The following is a 26,309-nucleotide window of genomic DNA, read 5'->3' as shown; positions in this document are numbered from 1 at the left end:
CTAATCTATACCTCACAGAACTATTGAGAGGCCTAGCTAATAAAAAATGGTCATAAAGCACTTGGCAAAATCACAACAACTATAAAAAAGAATAAATGCAAATGTGGTAAGGCTTGTTTTTCTGGTATGTCCATGAAGTCTTTGTGTATGAAGTGATATAGTGACTCAAATGTTAAAGTTTTCTTTTTTTTTTTCCACAAACTGGGAGTAGTTAAGCCTGCTGGTTTGCTGGAGTAAGTTGTTTCTAGTAGGCCACTTGATTTAAAACCATCCTACTAATTCTAATATTAAGCCTCTCCTCATGAATTCTTGCATAAATTATGTGATAATTAATGCCTGCTTATTTAAAGAGGAAGTACAACATGTTTGTATTAAAAATCAGATAGGTATATAAATGGGTTGTGTAATAATCAATGGCTGTACCTACATCATCACAGAATCCGAATTAGCAGCACCTATTTGGTGGTTTTATTAAGTAACCATAGGGAGAACACAGTATAATTATTATGCACAGTATACATGCTAATGTTATATGTTCCTGATCCATAACTCAGTCCAAGAGGGAAGTGAAGGGAAGGCCCAGGAAACAGCTGTGCAGCAGGCAGAACGAAGTCACTATACACCGATGCAGGAATTTTAGTAAGTCACATGCCTATGGTCAGGCATACGGACAGGAACATGGGTCCAAAATCCTCCTTCCCATTCCAGCCAAGTCCAGTTGTCTTGATTGGCAATCTCAAGAAGAAAGGAAGAAACTACTGGAATTGTGCACCGTGAATGAAGAAAGTCAGGTGAGACTGCATCCTTTTTACAAGGAAACATGTAAGTTCTCACCAAACTAAGAAGACCTTGATCAGTTTCACAGCACTACAATTCTGCTGTTCCTTCTTTCCCACAGAAGATTACAAAATGGTCTGATAAGACCATTTTTGGGCAAGTCTTACTTGCCTAAGACTTGGGTCTGTGACATCAAAAACAACAGCAGAGAGAAAGATGATGTCCAAACTTTTGAAGCCCAGAAGAACTCTCAGTCCTTGTTCATTTTTATCTTGTTATAATTTGCAATAGTAAGAGACTGGGAGTTTGTCATCTGTTTTGGAGTTTCAAATCTCTGTTTATGATTCATAGGAACTTCTGCTGTGGAATTATACCGTTTGACCTGGTATTTGACTGAGTTCTATTTGCTGGAATGTTGCATTTTTTCCCTTCTAGAATCGATCATATACAAATGCATGTAATGTTTGCCTAGTTATTTTCTCATATTTTAGGAAAGCAGTACTTGGCACATAGCAATTTGTTTTGATAATCTCTCTATTTACATTAGTACTAAGGTTGCTTATAGGGGCTGCTGATTCTGTTGAACTATTATCATCATGTTAGATGATCATTTATGTTTCCTTCCAGTAAATTCTAATAACATTGCTCATTGGATGTGATTACTCATTCTCCTGAGAGTATTAAATGGGTGTGAGCAGAGCCGCCATACAAGGAAGACTGTATTCATGTGGAGTATCTTGTAGGTGGGGTTGGGAAATTCTTTCCCATGCAATGCCTCAGGGTTACACAAACACAGCACTCTTTCTTGAAGTCCAAATGAGAATCCTTAAAGAATCTCTGAAGAAAATTTGACTCCACTGATTACCATCTGTTGGTGACACTCTGCTTCAATTATTCTTTGTTCTGAACTCCAAGGACTATTTTAAGCTCTACAATGTCTGGCAGATTGAGGAACAAAGATAAGGGAGGACATGCAGAAGCTGGTCAGAGGTAAGAAAATTTATTTACGATTTTTGGCAAATCACCTGAAAAAGGCAGAAGAAGATCTTTTGCTGTGCTGTATTATTTCTGATAACTTTACTATATTTTCTTACTAAAAGTTTAACAGCAAAATAAACAAATATCATCATTTACCCCTTGAATGTTAGAGATATTTGGATATGTTCAGATTTCGTAGTAAAGATGTCAAAATTTATCTGAGTTCTTTTGTCCACAAACTGGAAGACAACCGTTTTTATTAAATTTGATTTTAAATCAACATAGAATGCTAACTCTATAAGCTTTGAGGTGTGAAACAACTCAGAAAGGCATACTTTCAGGGAAGATATTGCTCCCAAATCCTTACCTCCATCTCTCTTTATTTTAAAAGTATTTCACATGTCTTGTTGAGGGAGATTTACCTTCAGATTCAAATTCATGATATTGCTGCTAAGTATAAAAAGGACAACATGCCAGGAGAATGTTTTCCTTAGCAACACTATCTCAGTCAATATTAAAAGGCAGGTCCTGATAAAATAATTTAAAGATAGTTTCCTAAGAGTGTCAATAAATTTGATTTGTTAAATACTTCATAACTTTTCTTCTATAATAAATGAAGGTGGTGATACTATTCATAAATTTCACCTAAGAATACTAATCAGAGGTTGTGTAGAGTTACAATCTAGGAAATACCTGACTTGGATACATGTTGGCTACAACTTATGAGATGCTTGCCTCAAAAAATTCATTTCTAAGTTAATTGTTTAGAACTCAAAATCTTAATATATATTGGTGAGGCTTATGAGTCTAGTAAAGTTATATTGAACCTGAAGCATTATTAATAGTATTATTTTTAAAAATACCATTCTAGAGTTTATAATAGTGTTTATTATTTCATATTCAGAAGGGAAAGGAGCTGTCAACTTTAGTAGTCCTGGGTATTAGTAACTCTTCACTTCTGTCTAAGGCATATTACTACACGGATTCAATGAATAAGTGGTTGGGGTTGGGAAGCCAGGGGTTACCTTTCCAGTTGTCATAGTATACTGGAAATCAGGGCAGTTGGCTTACTAAAAGCCCTGAACTTGGGTTTCTCTACACCGTTAATATATAAGGATATATAAGTTGGGGACTTTTTGGACATGGTTTGAGGAAGGTGGACATTATTAGGTGGATAAAAAGTTGCAATTAGTCCATTTTACATGACACTATAGTCAGAACTAAGTAATCATTCATTATAGTCTGATCAAAACTTTCATGAAAATCAACTAAAAATTCAGAATTAAGTATTTTAAAAAGTTTACAATGCATTAAAGAGCAAGCAATCAAGTGGAAATATTTAGGGGTGGAGGATGGGGGACAAATAAAAGTAGCCACGAGTGCCACCTTTCCCTGTAATCCCAGCACTTTGGGAGGCCGATGGGGGTGGAACATGAGGTCAAGAGATGGAGACCATCCTGGCCAACATGGTGAAATCCTGTCTCTACTAAAAATAGAAAAATGAGCTAAGCGTGGTGGCAGGTGCCTGTAGTCCCAGCTACTCAGGAGGCTGAGGCAGAAGAATTGCTTGAACCCAGGAGGTGGAGGTTGCAGTGAGCCGAGATCACACCACTGTACTCCAGCCTGGCCACAGAGTGAGACTCCGTCTCAAAAAAAAAAAAAAAAGCCACCTTTCATCTTCCTCTTTAGGGTTTTTCCTAAGCTGGATGAACTGGAAGACCATGAACTGTTATCATGGTGTTACGTGGCTTCAGACCCTTCCTAATGTAGGAAATCCAATAGGATACTCTTCATAAAGCCAATACCCCAAAGGTATTCAAGGACAATTGTCTCAAACAATGGAGCAGAGTTAAGGGTAAAAAAGCTTCCCAGAGGATTCATAGCTACAAACCAGGTCTGACATGAATGATCTGAAGAATTTCAACCTGAGAATTTAGTATTTATGGTTCTGAATTGCTAGTGATCCCAGGCATCTACCAGCAGTAAATTAGTATCTTCTCCAGAGAACTCATTTTCATTTCAGCTGTCACTCAATTTCTATATATAAAGTTCTAAGGATCACATAACATAAAAAGAAATCACATACATAGAAGAAATCAAGGGACCATAAGTAAGAACAAGTAGAAAAAAGATCAGATAGTAGAAGCAGACTCACAAATGCTTCAGATATTGGAATATTTAGAAATAGAATTTTAACTATATATATTAAATGTTTTTAATAAATTAAAGAGAGGCTGAAAAAATGAGTTAAGAGAATACAGATTTGGAAAATAACCAAACAGAACTTTAGAAATAAAAATAACATAAATTAGAAACTAAATGGATGACTTTGACAGAAAATGAGACAAAGCTGAAGAAAGAACTAGTGAACAGAATATTTTTGAAATTTACCAGAATACAGCCTCGAGAGATAAAAGAGAGACATACTATAAAAGAGATGTTTGACAAACATGGAGGGTAGAAAAATACATGTGTTATCAGAGTCCCAGAAGGAATGGAAAGAAAGGAATCCAGAATTTTCCAGAACTGATGAAAGTCACCAATCTAGAGTCAAGAAAATTAAAGAAACCAAGAAAGATGGATGAATAAAAATCTACAACTAGATACTTCACAGTGAAACTATACAAAACTAAAGACAAAAAAGAAAAATCATATATGCAGTCAGAGAGAAAAAACAGATGACATTTTAAGATTACTTTCAAAGTTCCAATTGTTACTAGGGAACTTAGAAGATAGTGTAATGATATTGATAATATGCAGAAAGAAATAACAGTAAACTTTGAATTCATCATTGAAAATATTTTTCAAGAATGAGGGATAAATAAATGCATTCCAACTCAAAAAAAAAAAAAAGAAAGAAAAAAAAAGGGAAAGAACTTTAGGCAGAAAGAAAGTGATCCTAGATGGAAGATCTAAGATGAAAATACAAAAGAAGGGCAAAGTAAGTAGTAAAGTTCTGAGTAAATCTAAACAAACATGGACTGTATAAAACAACATTCATAATGCATTTTTGGAGGGGATTTTAATTTTGAAGGGGGTTTTAGAGGTCTTTGTATTGTTTGAGAGAGGGTGGATATACTTGTGAACTCTGGCTTTAATCAGTTAAAATGTACCTATTAAAATTTCTAGGATAACTCCTAAATGAATAGAAACAGAGTAAATAACTTCCAAACTAGAAGAGGTGGGGCAGAAATGAAAGCATAAATAATAATCCTAAAGAATGCAAAAGTGAAAGAAAAAAACGGATCAGAAGAAACAAACGAGAAGTACAAAATTAGATGGCAGAAATAGATTTAAATTTATCAGCATTTCTCTCTCTCTATTTTTTTTTAAGACAGTGTCTCACTCTGTCAACCAGGCTGGAATGCAGTGGCATGATCTTGGCTCACTGCAACCTCTGCCTCCCAGGTTCAAGTGATTCTGAAGCCTCAGCCTCCTTATTATCTGGGACTACAGGCTTGCACCACCCGCCGTACCCAGCTAATTTTTGTATTTTTAGCAGAGACAGGGTTTCACTAAGTTGGCCAGGCTGGTCTTGAACTCCTAGTCTCAACTAATCTACCTGCCTTAGCCTCCCAAAGTGATGGGATTACAGGCGTGAGCCACTGCGCCCAGCCTAAATTTGTCAACAGTTTTAATACATGCAAATTGTTTAAAAGTTTGATGTAAGAGCCAAAGATGATCAGACTAGATTAAAAATCAAGATTAAAAATTTTAGATACATTGAAACACGATGGTTTAGAAAGTTTGAATGTAAAGGGATGAAAAGAGATATCCTAACACCAGACAAATACTATTCAGAAGAAAGCTGTTTAGAATCTAAGGCAAAAATATGATTAGAGGTAAAGAAAGTAACAACATAATGATGAACGGTTGTATTTATTAGGTAGATACAGAAATTATAAACTGATGTGTCTATTATTACACAGCCCCAAACTGTGTAAGGTAGAACCTGAAAGAACTATAGGCTGAAATAGAAAAATCTACCATCATGTTAGGATATTTAAACTCATCTCTCCCATTAACCGAATTATGTCAAGCAGATGCAAATTCAGTAGTAGATGTTAACAACACAATCATCGTATTTGATCATGGACATATATTTAGAACACTGTACCCCAAAGCTGCAGAATATATATTCTTTACAAACCACATACAACATTTAAGTCTTGAAACATTTAAAAAATTAATAACTTATAGACCATGTTCTTTGACAGTAATACAGACTATGTTCTTTGACTGGTATGGTCCTGAAAACTATTAGTATTAATTGTTGAGTAGGAAATAGCTTTGCTGAAGTATAATCTTGGGAAGATTTAAGACTAATTTGAAGGTTTGCCCTTTGTACACTTCTCTATCAGTCATATAGGAAGTTCTATATGAAATGAGTATTACTAAAGTTATACCATTGATTTCATTAAACCTATTACCAAGGTAAGTGTACACTATTTGTTTTCTAATTTTTTTTAACACTTCATGCATGTAAACCATGTACACCTATGTTTCTATCCCTTTTACTTCAGTAATATCAGAACAGATAAATCTCTTCATTACGGTCAGCCTAAAAGCTGGCTTGAAAAGATCGGCTTTGGGATGTGAATGTGTAGTATTTCCCTTGATATACTTAACATAAATGGAATGAAGAACAATTTTATACTGTGCAAGGGTATGACTGTCATTTAAAAAAAATCCCAACAGTGGATGAGGAAAACAATTGTATTATTATCTCCTCACACCAAATTAAAAAGTCCTCAACATGGTCACCCCAAGTAGGGTTCCTTTCTTTGGAACTAATTAATTATAACGAAACGAGAAGTTTGAGAAATTCAGTAACACTTGGGGCAGAAGTGGCTTTTAGTTTACGAAATTTTTTTTCAAGGCTTTGGAGTATGGTCACTTATGCAGAAAAATCTTTATTTGAGAAAAGAAAACTTATGTAGTATAGTTTGCCTAATTGTGAAACTGAAATTCATAGAATAATTTCTCAAAAGATAATACAAATTTGTAGCACCTTTTTTTACTTGAACATCACACTGCTCATGTGATATACAAGTAATAATTCCCATTTTACAAATGTAGGAACCGAGAAACTGAAGTGTCTCACCCCAAGTCAAGCTATGACAACACTTTATGATAGACACTTTTTTTTTGGTTTCCCAGTTATGGCCCGTCCTCATTTTTGACTAATACACCCATGGCTATACACTGTTTCTCATTTTGTTGACCAAGTAGTGCCCAATTTTGGTAAGAAAGTTTAAGGTTGTATAACTGAGTGTAACTTCAGGTTCTCTGACTCTAAATTTTTTAATTCTTGAGACTCCTTTTCTGACTTTTATGTCTCATGACTCACACTACATTCATACCACATTTGGTTTCCTCTCATCATCTTAACTTCTGCATGAATAAAGTCTGAAGTAACCACCTTCTGGAAGAAACACTGTGGCTATGTGTCAAGGGTGGCAGTGTTAGCTGGGAGAAGGCCTTCCCCAGAAGATCTCTGTGTAAGAGCCTGGCCTTCCACAATCATTTGAATGTCCATCATAAGACTTTTTCTACCTTTCTCAGTAGATCCTAAATATGAGACAGCAGAGGAGGAAGACAGGCAATATGAGGTAGAAGTAAATAATCAGCATCAGATAGACCTGGTGTGAACTCCAGCTTTGCCATTACTCTCTGGTTTCTTCATCTGTAAAATGTTGATGAAAGTATCTATCACACACCTACGGCACGTACTGGGTGAGAGTGCACATAACCTGCTTCACATATGCTTTAGGGCTGTGTAAATCAGCCTCTCCCACGCTTATTCAGTGGTGCCCTCCCTGAACCCGCCTAAACTGCCAGTCTATGAGGCCTGCGACTATGTACATGTGTTCAAAAGTTAGTCCTTGGTTATTACTGCAGTCTGTGGTACAGGAATGTCTGCCTCCCACATGTGCAGGCAAGTGGGGCACTACCATTTGGCTACTTGACAGGGCTATTCAGCAGGTGCACATGTCTGAACATTCCTGAATCAGGAGGGGGTAGCTCTGAATTTCAGAGAGCTGTAACCAGGCCACAGCTGGAGTGACGCAAGAGCCAGGGGCATCAATTTGAGCTCTGAATTTGCAGTATGAAATGAAAGGAACCCAAGTCTGTGTGTACGTGTGTGGGAAACACTGCAGGTCGAGGTACTTTTCCAGGTACTTAGCCCTTTGTGGGGTTGCAGCCCCGACGCCCTGGAATCTGGACTGGACCCAGAAAGGAAGCCGGTTGGTTCATGCTGAGGACACAGGGGGCACCTTGCCTTTCTGTCTCGGTGGCAAAGCGGTACGTGGGCCATACCGGCAGGCACTAGCGCTCCCCCTGCACCCTCTGGCCGCCCGGGCACGGGGACCTGGCCCCCGCCTCCTCCACAGTCTCCGACTTGCGAGCCGCACGGCCCAGGTGAAGCCGCCGGGCGCGTCCCCGCGCGCCCCTTCCCCCTCCCGGCGACTTCCTGATTTGCAGAAGGTGCAGGAGCCGCAGCGGGCGGCCCCGGTCGCAGGAACTGAAAGGCCTCAGCTTTGGTGGCGGCTACCGGCGGAGACGGGGGCGGCGGCCACGCCGCCGCTGCTGTCACAGAAAGGCTCTGGTGGGTGGGGTGGGAGGCGGGGAAGTGCCGGGGGCGCAGCCGACATGGGCCCGCCGCCGCCGCTGCTGTGAGCAGCCTCCTTCCCGGTGGGGCCGCCGGCGTGGGCGGGGGCGGCGCGACCCTCGCGCGGCCGGGCTGCGGGTTTCCAGGCCAGCGCGCGGGGGCCGGACGGACAGCCCCACACCGACATGTAACCATGGACTGCAGGATCAAGTGAGTGGGGGGGGGCCCGGGCGCGTCGGGGGCGGGCGTCCCTCGGCGGCCCCTCCCAGGCCAGCTCGGCTCCTCAGCGCCTCCACGCTCAACCGGCTCCCAGGGCGGCAGAGGTTGGCCGGGCGGACTGGGGGTGCTGTTCGGCCCCCAAGCCTCTGGCCGGCCGGCGGGACGGCGCTAGGCCGCAAAGCCTGCCCGCCCTGCGTCGCCGGCCCCGCGGGGTTGGCGCGGCTCCTCTCTGAGTGGCCACTAGCGCCTTGTCGACGCCCGCCTTTCGGGGGACAGGGGGAGGCCGGGCGGCCTCTGACACCGCCGCTGAGGGGTTCTCGTGCTTCCCCTGAGTGTGTCAGATGTGACTCTCCTTGGGCTGCCTGTGTGCGTGTGGTGTCCGGGAGGGAGTCGGCGTTGAGGTTAAGAGGTTATTATTCCGAGTGCTCTCTTAGCATTAATATAACCGGTTTTTTCTTAAGTCTGTTAGTTTTGTCTTGGATGTTTTCTTGTGATTCTGCTTATAAAATTAGATTGGTCTCTGGTGTTTCTTTATGCAGGCACTGTAGATGCATGGTTCTTTGCAGAACGGTATCCAATTAGAGGGTGTTTTTATGTGTGCGCTAGAGTATTTATCAACGACTATTTTGCTTCAGGAGATTAGGGAAAAAGCAATTTTAATAACGGAGGTGATTATGTTTCTGGGTATCTTAGAGGCATGAGTTGTGTATTTTTCTTCTGAAACTTAACTCTGTAAAGAATTCCTTCTTACTTCGCTTACCCACCCTTTACTACCTCCTTCTCACAAAGTTTAAAATAATACCGTGTATATTTGTGTTATTGTGAAAGGCCGTTGAATTTCACAGCAGTAAAACTGAGTCAATATTTAACTTTTACACCTAAGAGAGAGTCTAAAGAATATTAGGGAAAGAGGGAAATTATGTAATAGAATTATTTTCTTCAGTGTGTTTGACATCATAGTGGGCAGGATAAGTGAGTAAAAATAGTATGCTTCTTGACATTAATTGTTTTAAGAGGGAGGAAGTCATCTGAGCCCAGATTATTCCCATTGAAACACGTTAATAGTGGGAAGGCTGAGAAAATGTATATTTGCAAGTTAATTTATATGTCTTGTCACTTCCTATGTTTCCAGATTCATATCTTATAAGAAAACCTTTTAAAAAAAGATTTTTTTTTTTTTTAAAGTCAGAGCTGGCATTCATTTCTTGAAGGAAGTACATATTAAATGCAGCCAATGTACAAAGGCACTAAGGTCTTGTTAGCAGGAATAACAGATATTAACACATTGGCCGTTGTGGTACCAGACCTAATCTTTTACCTTATGATGGAACGAGAGATTTGAATAGCAATGTTATGAAGAAAAAGTGTTTCAGTAGATTTCAGTTCACTTTTTGAAATGGAACCAATGTTGCTTTGAAATTTTGCTAATATGGCAAGTTAGTAAAAAAGTCAATCACTTCTGAATTAAGCAAAGCAAACTTACAGTTTCTAGTGGGGAAATCTAACATGGAAGCAGATGGCTAGTTTCTCCAAAGATAATAGATAAAACGAAGACTTTTTATTTTGTTAACCTCAGAGTTACGGATAGTTTGCTGCTTTAAATATGCTTAAGTACAGTAAATACATTTCAAGAAAAGTATATGCAACGTATCACATTCATGGAGCATTATAAATGTTTTATGGTGATCTAGAACTTGGCAGGTGGGACCATGTATTCATCATTTACACTTACATTGCATGTCCTTTGGAGAGAACCTGAGAGCCTGTGTCAAACTCTGTTGGTAGCGTATAATGACACTTAAGGACACTCTGGCTTTTAAATTTGATCCAGTAAGATAAAATCAATACTTTGCATTTTTGTAGCACTTAGTACTTATGAAGTACTTGCACATATGCTATTTGATTTATAATCCTCACTGTTATTCTGTGACGTGGACAAGGCACCTCATAGGTAAGGGAAAACAGTCTCAGAGGTTAAATGCTTTGCCCCAAGTTTCAGAATTCCTAAGTCTCAGCTCTTTTAAATTGCTCAATTGAGAAAACACTTGCATTGTTATTTCTACTATACTGTAGTAATATAGTCACATTAAATGTATTGAGTCAAAAATAAGAATAGTTTTAGAATTAAAATACAAATTTCATAGAGATGTTCATTTGTCATAGGAAATTAATTTAAACTTTTTCCTTTTAGGGCAAATCCAGACAGAACCTTTGACTTGGTGTTGAAAGTGAAATGTCATGCCTCTGAAAATGAAGGTATGTGTCTTCTGTGTTCTGTTATTTGACAAGGTCTCTTTTTTTTGACAGGATCTCATTCTGTTCCTCAGGCTGTGTAGTGGCATGATCGGGGCTCACCACAACCTCTCCTTCCTGGGCTCAAGTGATCCTCCCACCTCAGCCTCCCGAGTAGCTGGAACTACCAATGCACACCACCATGCTCGGCTAATTTTTGTGTATTTTTTGTGGAGACAGGGTTTCACCATGTTACCCAGGCTAGTCTCGAATTCCTGGGCTCAAGTGATCCACCCACCTTGCCCTCCCAAAGTGTGGGATTACAGGTGTGAGCCACTGTGCCCGGCCTGTTCTGTTAATTCTTAAAATAATTGATTGAATCTCTCAAAGCAAGTGTTAATATTGTGGGCTGCTGGAACATGATACTAATAGGAAAATTATACTACTAAATGTGTATCCTGCATTGAGTGTCTCAAGTTGCTGGTAATAAAATAGATGTCAAGTCTTTGCCCTGGGATTGTAAAAATCATGAACGTTATCTGTGCAGCTTGAATTTCAGGTGTCTGTTAAGCCCATATAACTTACAACTCAACTTCACCATTCATTGATAAAGTTATCATTAGTTTTGGTGAAAGGGCGTGTCTTTTCATTTTCTTTCATTTATGTTTGGAAATTTAGTGTGTTTTTTTAAACATTAGTGCACATTCTCCTGCTAGTACCAATGGAAGCTACACTGCTTCCCTTCTGATGTTTTCAGAATGCAGAATGCAGACTGAGTAGCCCCTTCTGCTGGATTTACTCCAATAGCACAGCACTTTTGGAGGGAGGTAAATGATACTGTGAAATTACTTGGAAGGGTTTCAGCTGTCAGTTCTGTACAATTTCCTGAAAAGATGAGAGCATAGTAGTTTAATGTCATGATTTTCATCATTTCCCTCCACTTTTGTCATTTTGTGTATTGTGCTTGTGTGTAGTAGGGGGCACGGTTAGCAGACAAGAATAAGGAATATCTTTCCTTGCCTATTTTCTTTTAATGTGTTCTTGCATGCTATGTCTTTCTAGATACTTACAGTATATGTCTTTACTTGCTGTGTGCTTAGACCCTGGATAGCATGATGATTAAGCATAGGGGTTTTGTGGAGACTGGTTGGCCATCCTAAAGCCTTGGAGGAAAGTCTGCTGACACTTTTAGCTTCAGAAACTATCCAGCAATTACATACTCAAGTAATTTGGAGGTGCACACCTTAAAATAGAGAAGCCCAACCCAGTTGTGGTGAAATGGGCATGGCTAATTTTAGTATGAAGTCACACATTGTTGGCTCCACCAGCCCTACTACTGTACTCCTGGTCTGTTTGAACTGCAGCTGTGGTCAGGTTTGTCCATTGGCAAGGAGTGATCCTAGGTTGTAGGGAGCCTTTTCTGGTTGATGAAGTTATCTTTTATTGTCCTGTATGTAGTAAAGTTTATCCATTTGCATTATTTTGAGGCCCAACCAGGTTCTCTTTGAAGAATGGATATATTAGGTAGAATGAATACTCAAATGGATACATTATATTTTCAGCTCCATTTAATTCTCTTCTATAGTGTGTTTATGGTATGAGTTAATCTAAAAAATACCTACCACAACATTACTGAAGGTGTGTGAAGTAATGCTCATCTGATACTGTTTGTAAAGGCGTGGCACAGTGACTCACGCCTGTAATCCCAGTACTTTTGGAGACCGAGGTGGACAGATCCTTTGAGGCAAGGAGTTCGAGACCAGCCTGACCAATATGGTGAAACCCCATCTCTACTAAAAATACAAAAATTATGCAGGCATGGTGGCCCATGCCTGTAATCCCAGCTACTGGGGAGGCTGAGGCACGAGAATCACTTGAACCGGGGATGTGGAGGTTGCAGTGAGCCGAGATAGCACCACCACACTCCAGCCTGGGTGACCAAGTGAGACTCTGTCTAAAAAAAGAAAAAAAAAGTGTATATGTATACATATACACACACATACATATGTGTTTATACATATGTGTATATATGTGTGTGTATATATACATATATATATCTCACACAACAAGCTAATTTCATTTGGAAAATAGGATTTTCTAATTTTAAATGTGTTTTAAAGTGATCTTGTTAAAAGATCAATTTGCCTTATATAACACCCAATCTATGCATGTGTCAGAGAGATTGTGACCTTTTTATAAAGACTTTTGAGTGGTTTACTCCCTTCTTCCTCTTTTCCTCTTTTCCACTTTTCATGAACTAGTTATTCCAGTTTGTATCTTCTACTTCTGCCCTGCTTTAATATTATACCTTGTCTTTTTGCTGTTGTTATTTAAATCACTATTTTTTAGAAACATCTTCATTTGTATTTTAACAGTTTATATCTAGCCTGGTAAAGTTGTAAATATGATAAATGGTTAAATAATGTTGGCTTCTCTGTAGGCTGCAAATAATCCGTTCTATATGGCTAATTGGCAGAAAATTCTAAAGATATTTAAAAAAACTAAACTCAGCCCTGTTAAGAAGCAGTAACCTTTCTTTTGTTATGACTTAAATAGTATGAACATGGCTAATATTTTAAGATCTAACAAGTAATAACTATAATCAATAACTATAATAAATAATAAATGATAAAATAGTAACTATAAATAATAAAATCAGTAACTATAAGAGGGCTATGAAAGTAATTTTTTTTTGCCAAATTGAGAGATTTATGTTTCTGTAATATTTTATCAATGTTCTACTTTATAGTTAAATCTTAAATAGAAAAATATATGAAAATTATTTTAAAAGTTATTGGAATCCTCCTATTTAACTGTTAGTACCTATATGTTTTAATGAGGCTCTGATATGTGCTTGTTTAAGGTATGATAACTTTTTTTTTGCTAACATTAAATGAGCATGGGTGAAATTCTTAAATAGTAATAGACTTGGAAAACAAAATGTATAAATTAGGTTGCTTTGGATTACAAACATAAGGTTGGTTTAAATAATAGAGAAACTAGAGAAGCTTGATATAGTTCATACAAGAAGTCATCCAACATCCAGGTGCTTTCTGCGTCTCATTTCTGCCACTCACAGTAATGGTGTCATTGGAGGGCTTAGATTCCTTGTGGTTATAAGACCGTCAGTGGAAGTTGGAACTCTGCTTTTTCGTTTGTGACTCTGGGGGTGACAGACACTGGCTTTAAATTTCTCTATTTAGAGTCAGAAAGTTTCTTTTTCCAAATCCCCTAGAAAGCCTTTCCTTAGATCCTGGTAGCCTAAGTTGGCATGGGCCTGACAATTCCTGAAATTATCACTGGTGGGGTAGAGGTAGAGGGGTGGGTGGCAAGACTATCGTGATTGATTTATTTAAATTGGCAATGAATAGATGTTGAGAAATCAATTAAAATGACTTTGTTAAAAAACTCTCAGAATATTTATTTTTTGATGACTGATCAAATAGAAAATATATTTAGAGTAAATTTGGTTTATACTAAGATTGGTGATACTATGTTAAGGTATTTGGCATGCTTCTCTTGTTCATTTTTAATGGATAAGTCTAAATGCTTTCATTTATCCTGAATAACTTAGATAAGTATCTTCAGAGACAGGTTGTTAATTAAATGTTAGTTAACAGTGTGAAATGACATTAGCTTTTAAAACATAACTTGATAAAACTCTTCTGGTAAGACTGTGATGTTTATCTGATCTACTGCTATTTGTACTTGTTTCAGAGGCGTAATGTTTTTGTTTTGTTTTGTTTTGTTTTGTTTTTTGAGAACAACACATTTCAGAACATTCTGGAAAATAGCTTGTTAGTTTCATATGGAGCACTCTACAAATCTAAAACAATGCCATGAGAGGGGTTGGTAGCATTTCCCTATAGTGTCCCCTACGTGTTAGTAGAATTTGTTCTGGTGGTATCTGACAGACTGGTTGTGGCATTTTTTTTTTTTTTTTTTTTTAAGTGGAGGTTTCCCTGGCAGAACAACCTCCCAGTAACTTCTGCTCCAGCTGTCCAAGAGTGAAGTGCCAAAATTGAGATCTTATTGCTCTTCCTGGTAGATCTCCAAGATAATTGCTAGTGTTCTTCTTTTTGTTGTCTGTCTTCCTTCCAGCAGGCAAGGAAGTACAGCCAGCAGTGATGGCCTCTCCTCAATTCTGTTAACAGAGGTCATTGTTACCATACTGTCCCCACCTTCCCCAAAGTGACTTAATCTTCAGGGAAATGAAAAGTAACTTTTCCTCAATAAAAGATTGGGGATGCCTCTAAGCATTTCTCTTCTGGGAAGTGGCCTTGGTACTCTAGCTTTCTCTTTTTTTATTTTGTTGATGGTTTATTCCAAGTAGTAATAGGAGCAGTAGTAGTGGGAGGAGGAGGAGGAGGAAAAGGAGGAGGAGGAGGAAAAGGAGGAGGAGGAGCAGCAGCTGCAGCAGCTAGTATGTCGTATTTATTCTGTGCTGGGCACAATTCTGGGTATTTTTCATGTACTAACTATGTAAGCCTCACAAAAATCTTACGATATAGGAAGTGCTTGTTTCCATTTGGCACATGAAGAATCTGAATGAAGAACAGAGAAATGATGAAACTTGCCCAGGGTAGTCTGTCCAGAGTCTGTATTTTAACTACTGCTCTGTTGCCTCCCATTGCATAGTGACTTCGTGTGTATAGGTGGTTTTATCATGTGAGGAAATATTTGAGTATAAGCTGTATGTAGTACAAGTAATTTTTTCCAAATGGGAATACAGTGTGTTCCCTAAAATTAATGAATCCAATGTAAACCCACCTAAAACAATTATTGAGTTTTTTCTTTGTGGTTTCAGACCCTAACTCATCCCATTTCCCTCCCTATCACTTTTCATTTTTAGGATTTGCATCTTCATATTTAGTGAATCTTTGATCTAATAGTTCTGGCTATTTAATAGTAGTTTTAAAACATCTTTAGCAAGTCTTGTTTTCTTTATTCCTTTCTTTTTACCTAGAACAGTTTCTCTTAGGAACAAATTCTTCTTTGCTACCAGTTTTCTACTTTGATTTGCCTATCCAACCCAGTATTGAATTATCAATTTTTCTTATCTGCAACTTATGTTAACAGTTTAACTGCCTTTCGCTTTTTTGTTAAATTAGAACCTTAAGCCAAAGAATTCTTAGTGTCCTCCATGCCCTGCACAAGAAAGGTATTTCTAAAGTTACTTTTTTGCGTTTGATAACTTTTCGTCTATAGTGATACTATCTACACTAGACTCTACAACATTTTGCTTCTGCTTGGTATTTTAGCACTTATTGTATTCTTATGGATATGTTTAATATGGTCATTTAGAGACATATTGATATGTCTAAATGTATGTTTGCCCTGCTTGAGGTAAGTTCTTCATGAACCACAACTTATTAATTTGTATTCTTAAGAAAAAACTTAACACATCTGACATGTTGAATGAATATTTATGGAATGAATAAAAGAAACTGGGGCTGGGTGCAGTGGCTCACACCTGTAATTCCAGCACTTTGGGAGGCGGAGGCGGGTAGATCATTTGAGGTCAGGAGTTTGAGACCAGCCTGGCCAACATGGTGAATCCCTGTCTCTACTAAAAATACAAAAATTAGCAGGTGTGGTATCAAGCAGCTATAGTCCCAACTGCTTGAGAGGCTGAAGCAGGAGAATCCCTTGAGCCCAGGAGGCGGAGAGAGATTGCAGTGAGCTGAGATTGTACCACTGCATTCCAGTCTAGGCGACAGAGGGCGACTCTGTCTCTAAAAAATAAAAAATAAAAATAAATTGGACCTAACTTAATGCTTGGCCATTGAATAAATGAATGTTGATTAAATTAATCCCCAGAGAACTGCTGTAGAAGTGATTTTAAGTGTGTGCTGATGTGACAGTACAAGGGTATTAGAAATAGAAGTCCATATGTGTCTTGGAATGGGCTATTTTGGAATACCCCATCCTCAAGCTCTTTTCATTCAGTACTTATGTCTCCTTTCCTCTCCTCATACCAAAAGATTTATAAGAACAGTTGCTATATATAATGTTTGTGAATTTATCTTAAAACCTATCTATAACCTTTCATACCTACTAAAACCCAACAAAACTCTAACATTTAGAACCTTGATGAATCGTACAGATAATAAAGTAGTTTAGGAGGTATTGCATTATTGTCCAACATGGAAAAAGTCTGAGTAAAATGTGGTTACCATGATAGTTGTTTTTGCTGTAACTTTGTGTTCATTTAAGAACTCTGAGTCTCTCTCAATTCAGATGCACTAGGATAAATTAGAGTAATCCAAACTGTATAAGCTAAATTGTTGAAGAAAATGAAACTGTGACCAGGCATGGTGGCTGATTATCTGTAACCCCAGCACTTTGGGAGGAAGAGGTGGGAGAATCCCTCGGGGTCAGAAGATGAAAACCAGGCTGGGCAACATAGTGAGGCCCCCATCTCTATTAAAAAAAAAAATGAAACTGTTGTATTCTTTTATACTGCTAGCCAGGAACAAAATGTAATGTGATTCTTCAGAACCATGTCCTTGGGTTATGCCCTTCTTGATTTATATAGAAAATAGTTGAGAATATATGTACTTTTATATATGGCTTGGGGCATTACATCCTCCTTCACATAGGTGCCTGCAAGTGTAAAAAGCAAATCAAATTTCACTGTTCAATATTTGTTGATTATTGCTTTCATAGGTGTGTTGCAAAGTTTACATTTTAATGGTTTGGTTATCACTTTCTCATTAGGTAGTTCCATTTATTTACAGGTTCTTTATTTTTGCCACTTTAATCTAAGGTGACCTCTTGGTTTTTTATGTTCGTGATTTCCACTGTTAAATGTGAGAGGCTGCTTGGCCTCTGCTGCGGATTTCACAGTGGTATGCTTTAAGACTGTTATTTGGTCACTGCTGTGTTGCCACAGTGCGAGTTTGTTCAGGTTTTTTCTTATAACTGTTTTCTTGACTTTCAAGGTGATATGTTCCTGATGTGCTTTTGATAATATTCTCTCATTTTCAGATTTTTCTTAAGCTCAGATAATATATTCTTTTTCTCTAAATTTTCATGTTTTATTTGCAAGTTAGAGGATAATAATTTACTGTGTACAGTATACATTTTAAAGTGTTCATATAATACTAGCAATAGACATGTTTAGAATGCTTTACGCAGATGGCCATGGTATTTTAGGTAACAATGAGAATATCACATTTGAGCTCTTTGATTTTTAATCATTTCCAAAATAATCTTTCTTCCCTGGAAATAAGCTTAATGTTTAACATTGAAAAACTTTTCCCACTTTCAAATTCTTGATTTATTTCAAGTAGTAATTTAATTTTATCTATAGAAAGTAATGTCTTGGTTCACGTTTCTGTGATAGGTCAGTCATTGGCCTTGTGGGGGAACTTGCTAAAAGGTGGTCCTGACTTGGCCTTTTAGAAGTATTTATTTAGGAGATTGTGGTACTAATTCTTATGGCGTTGAATAAGAGAAAAGTAGAGTAACAGAACTTGAGTTTCCTTAAAGAGCACTTAGTGTAATCCCATGGAGTGTGAGGGGAATTGCTTTGATGCCTTTTACAATTCCTGGATCCCCTCTGCTGTCACCTTGTAGGTGTCATTATCATCATGCTGCCTGGTGACTGTAAAAATTCTCACAATGAGCATTATATAGGCCTGTTCCACTAAGGTTACCCCTCTTCTCTTCTCACCACTTTTCAACAATTTCTTTTAAGTATATTGGTGTTACTTAAAGTATGTATCTGATTAATTAACAGTGAGGTGTGAACAACTGATAGACAGCCTTCAGGGAAACATTTATTTTTATTTTTTATTATGTATTTTTAAGGGAACATTTATTTTTAAAGAAAACTTTGTAAACTCAAATCATTTAAAGAGAAGCAATGTTTTAATGGAAAGATGTGTTGACTAAGGGTCAAATGTACCTGTAACTGCCAAATTCTGGTTTCATTTTACTATTTTTCCACCATATGTATTGATACTCTTGTAATTGTGATTAACAACTTTATTAAGTATATATTTAGTCAGAGTATTAATTCAGTGAACTTCATAAAGACTTGTTTTTGTTGCTTAAAGTGCCTAGTTAATGAACTAAAGCTATAATGTCATGGTTTCAGAACCTTATTTTTCAATTTATTTTCTCTGATTAGGCTTTCAGTTAGATGTTCTACATAAAGAGTAATAGAAACTATTTATTTGGCATTTATAATATGTCAGAAAATGTGCCAAGAGCCTACATCTTCCATTTATCTTCACTTCAACTATAAAATTTACAGACTGTTATTCTTTTCAAAACATAAGGAAATTGAGGCTCAGAAAGGTTCAGCAACTTGCCCAAAGCACACAAACTTAAGAGGTAAGACTAGGATTTGAACTTGTCTCTGGTACTAGAGCCTGAGCTCTTAACAATTATGCTGTGCTACCTTTAGAACAGTCGTGTTTTTCTAATAGCAGTGAAATCTTCTGCAGCAACTTTAAAAAGCCACTCATTTTAGCAAATCCCTGATTCTAGGCTTGATCAGAATTGTTGTGATATTCTTAAAAGACATCAGAAGAAGAGCTTAAACACCATAGGAAGTATTCAGCCCTCTCATTCCTTCAGTGAGTGTTTCTGAGTGCCAATTGTGTGTCATGCACAGATTAAATGCAATTAAGATGGCATTCTTGAAGGGGAAGTGTCAATTTCAAGTCAATAATTATAAGAGTAGTAAAGGCTGTGGTAGAGGTTGTATAGTGCATATAGCACTGAAGTACGAAGAAGGCACCTAACTCAGTTCATTGCTTAGGGAACAGTAGAGAAGTGGGGACATCTTGAGGTAGTTGTGAGGTAATAGAGGGAGAGACAATTGGGTGTCAGGTGGTTATCTTTTTCTAAAGTTAATTGGAGTTTTACTTCATATTCTAAATCTTGTGTGAATAATTAAGAGTAATTTGCTTTTGGTATAAATAGTTGCATCTGATGAAGAAGATAAAGGATCTCTCTGCTACAGTGTAACTTGCCTTGGCAGGGGATTGTTGCGTTTAATTTTGTTTACTCAGAGCCTAAAACAGTGTCTGACCCGTAATATGTGCTCAGTGAATATTTGTTGAATTGTTAAACTGATAAAGGTACTCAGATGGATTTTAAAGAAAAGGAATGGAAATTGTGTAGGGTATTATGGGTTTAATAATTGTTGCTAAATTCCTTTCTTTTTTAAAAAAGTATAATTACAGTATTAAACAGGTAAGATTTGTTAAAGTGAAGCTTCAGAAATTTAAAGAAAAAATGTAAAAAGAAGCGACAAAATTATAACTCACTGCAGCCTCGAACTGGGCTCAAGGGATCCTCCCGCCTCAGTCTTCTGAGTGGCCAGTACTACAGGCATATGTCACCATGTCTGGCTAATTTTTACATTTTTTGTACAGATGGGTTCTCATTCTGTTGTGGAGTCTGGTCTTGAGCTCCTAACCTCAAGTAATCCTCCTGCCTTGGCCTCCCAAAGCGCTGGATTACAGGTGTGAGCTACTGCCAAGCTGGTAGATGTCCTTACAAGGTGGTGATTTTATCTTTTTTCCAGAAGAGGGATGGCTGGGTCTTATAATAGTTCAGCAGAAGAATGGATGAAGAAAATGTAGTGTGTATACATATGTGCAATGAAATATTATTCAGCCTTAAAAAGGGGGAGATAATGCTGTCTGCTATAACATAGATGGGCCTGGAGTACATTATGCTAAATGAAACACATCAGACCCAGGAAGAACAATGTTGCATGATCTCACTTATATGTAGAATATATATTTTTAAATACTCAGATACACAGAGATAGAGAATGAAACGGTGGTTACCATGGTTGGGGGCAGAGGAAATGAGGCAAGGTAGGTCAAAGGATACAAAATAGCAGATATATAGGATGGACAAGTCTAGAGATCCAATGTGCAATATGAAGACCAAAGTTAATAAAATTGTATTGTATTAGGGATTTTTATTAAATAAATGGATTTTAGCTGCTCCTGTCACAAAGAGGTAAGTATGTGAGATGATAGATGCGTTAATTGACTTCACTATAGCAACCATTTTACTACCTATATGTATTTCATCATATTGGGCACCTCAAATAAACACAATACAATTTTATTTAAAAAGCATGGTGGCGGGCGCCTGTAGTCTCAGCTACTCAGGAGGCTGAGGCTGGAGAATGGCGTGAACCCGGGAGGCAGAGCTTGCAGTGAGCCGAGATCACGCCACTGCACTCCTGCCTGGGCGACAGAGCGAGACTCTGTCTCAAAAAAGAAAAAAAAAAGTTGCTGACTAATAAGCCTTTTGGAATCTGTCTCGTGGAAGTTATAGTCTATCTTGTGCTCGGTCTTTATTGTCCTGATTTATGTTGTTTACTGGATTTCAGGCTTTTAAGGACAAGTACCTCTTTGAATCTTTTGCAGATTTGGGGATTACTTGAATGGTGTTCAATGATTACTTGCTAAGTTATATTGTTATTAAAGTGAAATTAGTAAAAGATGGTTCTGATTATCAATACTTATTGAAGGTTTCTTAAATCTTAAAAAAATTTGAACATAAAGGACTTTGAAAGCTTGCAGATTTTTGTCATCACAAGCAATGGGCATTTTATTTTAAAAAAACCTTTTTTTTTTTTTTTTTTTTTTAAATAGAGCTGTTGAAAAACCACAAACTGTAACTTTGTAGGCAGAACTGGTAAAGATCAAGATAGAACCTTTTCCTTTTTCAGTTCCTTCTTAATTATCACTTGAATCTGAAGAAAAGCACACAACAACCAGTTTAGTTCATCTGATAGCCTTCTGCGGATATATATGATTCCAGAAATTACTCATTAAATAATTTTATCTTGGTTTGATAGCAGAAATGCACCAGCATGAGGGTGTGTTTAGTATTCAAATTTACTATTAACTAGAATTAAGCAGTCCTTTAAAATTTTATCACCTGGGTAGTTATAAAAACTTAGATGACTTTTATTTTCTTAAGATTATCATCAAATTAATTATAACTTATTTGAAATTAACTTATATGTTTATACAGAAAACATGGTTCAAATGAAACCCAAATAAGTTCAAATGTGTTTTAATACATGGGAACATCATATGTTCTCAAGGTCTATGCATTAAAATTATAGGTGCTCTTAAACTTGGATGGGAGTGGTTCAGAAAGGATTCTTTTTTTCCTTCAAGATTCCAGGGTATTTTAGATATGATATTTGAAAGAGGAAGTAATATAATATTTAGAAAATATTTTTGAAGGTCTTCATCATTTTTACTCATATATAAATTAAAAGAGCAATTTCTATTTAATAATTATGAGCAGCTAATGAAGTTAATTTTTTTGGTTTTTAGAAAATGTCTTTAAACATTTTTTTGTTCTTAATTACTTCAAGACTTGAGAACTAAGTTTTTGAGTCTTAGTTTTACTATGAAATGTGTGATTTTGTTGATGAATACCTAGAGAATAATCACTGACAATAAGGAGCAGCACAATTTCATCAAGATTATGTGTTGGTTCTGTTCACTATGTACAGGTTTAGACATGTTAGAGAAGAAATAATAAGCTGAGAACTGTTATGTACGAAAATACTAGCTTCCAACTTTTAATGATTACAGTAGTGTTTGTTAGGGACATTGAATATATACCCTAAACAGTGGACATATTGAAATGGAATGCTAGTTGAAAGACAACATTTTAATTTGTAAATATTTGCCTCATTTTAGCTTAATAGTTGAAGACATAAATGAATCCACAGTCTAATGTTTAATGTATGTCATTGTTCTAAATTTTGCCTTTGATAGAGCTGATATAGCTGTTTAAAATTCATTATAAAACCTATTACGAAACCCATTGACTAATAATTTACTCTTCTTGGGGGATTATAAAGTCTTTTGGTAATTTTTTTTTTTGAGACAAGGTACACTCTGTTGCCCAGGCTGAAGTGCAGTGGCATGATCTTGGCTCACTGCAACTTCCACCTCTTGGGCTCACCGTGATCTTCCCACCTCAGCCTCCCAAGTAGCTGGGATTACAGGTACACGCCACCATGCCCAGCTAATTTTTGTAGAGATGGGGTTTTGCTATTTTGCCCAGACTGGTGTTGAACTCCTGAACTCAAGTGGCCTGCCTATCTTAGCCTCCCAAAATGCTGGGATTACAGGTGTGAGCCACTATGCCTGGCTGGTAATTTTTTGATTCATTTCCCTCAGTAATTGTCCAGATTAACAATGATCATTTTGTTTATAAATGGATATGGAAAGAAAGGAGATGGCATTCATATCAAGTTTTCTACCTTAAACCTTGCATCCCTTACTGCTATTTTCTTGTGATATACTCAAAATATTGATGAAAGCATTAAAAATGTTCGAAGTCACTGAACACTTCTGGAATGCCTTCTAAATCATCAAGATTAGAATTGCCTTCTAGTCATCCTATACATTTTAAGATGGCTTACACTTTACATTTTCAGGGTATCTTAGTTCTTCAAAAATGTATAATTTACACTGTGTTTAATATATATGACAGACTAAACATATAATTCAATTTTTTTTTTTTTTTTTTTTTGAGACGGAGTCTGGCTCTGCCGCCCAGGCTGGAGTGCAGTGGCTGGATCTCAGCTCACTGCAAGCTCCGCCTCCTGGGTTTACGCCATTCTCCTGCCTCAGCCTCCCGAATAGCTGGGACTACAGATGCCCACCACCACGCCCGGCTAGTTTTTTGTATTTTTTAGTAGAGACGGGGTTTCACCATGTTAGCCAGGATGGTTTTGATCTCCTGACCTCATGATCCGCCCGTCTCGGCCTCCCAAAGTGCTGGGATTACAGGCTTGCGCCACTGCGCCCGGCCTTTACATTTATTTTAAAACAATTTTAAGTATGATTAAAGTCGATCTTTTTAAGATATGGCTGAATTGGTCAAAACACAAAAATTATGTATTACTGTTAAGGGATTTTTCAATCTCATTCTGAGTTAAAACTTAATTTAAAATCTGGGTTTGAGTAGAGTAGATTGAGGGTGCTTTTGCCTGGTTTATGGGGAAGAGATGAATAATCTGCTGCTCTCTAAGAGATATCTTTCTCCCACATACTTATTTTTAACCCAGAATGATGTAAGTGTTGAATCTTCTGCAAATAAAGGGGAGACCAAAGGTCCTGTCTTCTGCTTGTGGGATCTGTAACCAGAAACTTGGCCCAAAGTTTGCAACTTCATCTGCATGAAGGTGGTGCAGATACTTTATTTTGGAATTTGTATTCCTGCCTTGTTTCACTTTTATCTTCAATGTATTTGGCATCTATTTTTTCATTCATTAGATGTTTAATATTTTTATATTACTTTAAAATGTTTTAGCTTAATTCTTTAGTTTTTAATTTTACTTTTAATTGTATTTTGCTTCTTTTTATTATTTTATATTAATTTCTTTTATTTGGTTTTTAAAAAGTTTTTATTTTTAAGAGAAGTATGTAAGGCCGGGTGTGGTGGCTCACACCTGTAATCCCAGCACTTTGGGAGGCTGAGGTGGGTGGATCACATGAGGCCAGGAGTTCAAGACCAGCCTGGGCAACATGTGAAACCCCGTCTCCACCAAAAAATACAAAAGTTAGTCGAGTGTGGTGGTGTGCACCTACAGTCCCCAGCTATTTGGGAGGCTGAGGCAGGAGAATTGCTTGAACCTGGAAGGTGGAGGTTGCAGTGAGCCGAGATCACCCCACTGTACTCCAGCCTGGGCGATAGAGAGAGACTCCATCTCAAAAAAAAAAAAAAAAATTTAATGAAATACTCTCTATTCTTTGGGAAAGGTTGTGCTTTTTCTTTTTCTTTTTCTTTTTTTTTTTTTTTTGAGACGGAGTCTCGCTGTGTCACCCAGGCTGGAGTGCAGTGGCGCGATCTCGGCTCACTGCAAGCTCCGCCTCCCGGGTTTACGCCATTCTCCTGCCTCAGCCTCCGAGTAGCTGGGACTACAGGCGCCCGCCACCACGCCCGGCTAGTTTTTTGTATTTTTAGTAGAGACGGGGTTTCACCATGTTAGCCAGGATGGTCTCGATCTCCTGACCTCGTGATCCACCCGCCTCGGCCTCCCAAAGTGCTGGGATTACAGGGTTGAGCCACCGCGCCCAGCCAGTTGTGCTTTTTCTTGTTCTAATTAGTGTGCCCTTTGAAACTTTTCCTTTTTAGTGAAGAAACAAGGAGAGAGAATGTCATAAGATGCAACAGACACATTCTAATAAAACTAATACTTACGCTTTGATGGACTGTGAATAGGTAATTAAATCTCTGTTTCAAGGTGAACAGGAGTAATAATTTTGATGCCATGATTCTCTAAAAGCCTGAACTCTGGAATCCTCTTACAGATAAGACAGATAGTTTACCTGTTAGACATCATGGTGGAATGGAAAGATACTGGACCGAGAGTTGAAACATAGCTCTTGGTACTGGCTTCATCACTTGTTAGATGTCTGACTTTGATCAAGTCCTTTAAATTTTATTACTTTCATTTTTCACGTTTGTAGAATATTTGCACTGTGTATCTCTAATTGTTATGAGAGTCAAATACATAATAGCATGAAAATGCTTCATAGATTGCACCATGTAGATATAAACTTATTTGGTTTCTGCGTTGTGGTTGTTAGCTGTATGAAAAAAGGTATGATCACTTCAACAGAAATTGTTAGTAAAAAGCTTTCCTCCTATTTTGATGTATGTGATCAATCTGGAAGATAGGAATGCTAAAGAAAGGTCACATAGTAACTTCGAAGTCCCCTCTTTAATATTGCAGAAGTGTCAGGAAAGAGGAGGATAGAGGACACTAACATATTTTGCACTGTGATTAGTGAATTTCACTTTGAAAAGGATATTTAGCAGAGAATAAGTTTGTAGTATCAAATCTGACAGCATCGATATAAAGATTTGGTGAGATGTAGAGAGGCCAAACAGGAGTTGAAAATTACAATGTGACTTTTCTTTAGCACTCCTTTCTTCCAGATTTTTCACATATACAACGTCAGCAGCAAAGTGAGAATTCCGTATATGGGTAAGTTTTCAAACTTCTAAGAGCTAATATTTTTAAGCTTGAAAGTTGTTAGACTAGAAATAACATTGGGCTTATATCCTCGAAGGAATGATGACAGGCTAAGATTAAAGATGATATTACACAAATGTAGGGTCCTCAAAAGAAATATTAGTTGAGAGGTATGGTGTAATTGGTTGTGAGGTCTGTGTAAACCAAAACTAAGTATTGCAGCTTGTGAATGATTAAAAAATACAGAAAATTCAAGGCTATCTTGTTGGTGACATTTGAATTCCTATATAACTTTCTTGAGTGAATGCTAAATTTAAGTCCAGAAATTATCCTTGAAGCAAGATTCTGTTATGTCATTGATATAAATCTCCTTTTTATAGGTAATTTAATCATGTTGATGAAGTTTATATTTTGTCGAATTTATGTAAGACCTTTCTGTAGATTCCTGAGTTCTCAATAACAGTGTTTCTTAATTTTAGTTATGTTATAACACAT

At 37.5% G+C, this 26,309-nt stretch overlaps 1 protein-coding gene across 12 annotated transcripts in view; it reads left to right on the top strand.

Annotated features, from left to right (window-relative positions):
* Positions 1–1,575: 1,575 nt before the first annotated feature.
* The window catches only part of DENND1B (DENN domain containing 1B), a 280,347-nt gene continuing 255,613 nt past the window's right edge, over positions 1,576–26,309 (top strand). For 5 of the 12 annotated variants that reach the window (XM_078002252.1, XM_078002223.1, XM_078002233.1 and 2 more), the window contains exons 1-2: positions 1,576–1,767; positions 10,779–10,843. In XM_078002252.1, coding sequence (XP_077858378.1) covers positions 1,712–1,767; positions 10,779–10,843 — 121 coding nt within the window. In that variant the 5' untranslated portion in view covers positions 1,576–1,711. Of the gene's footprint in view, positions 1,768–7,804; positions 8,062–8,237; positions 8,579–10,778; positions 10,844–26,309 lie in introns of those variants that run through there. The other 7 variants (XM_078002259.1, XM_028851768.2, XM_028851771.2 and 4 more) reach the window with 3 other exon arrangements.

The sequence above is a fragment of the Macaca mulatta genome, chromosome 1 (genome assembly GCF_049350105.2).
Source record: "Macaca mulatta isolate MMU2019108-1 chromosome 1, T2T-MMU8v2.0, whole genome shotgun sequence".
NCBI classification, from domain to species: domain Eukaryota; kingdom Metazoa; phylum Chordata; class Mammalia; order Primates; family Cercopithecidae; genus Macaca; species Macaca mulatta.
This window is presented reverse-complemented; position numbering and strand designations above follow the sequence as displayed.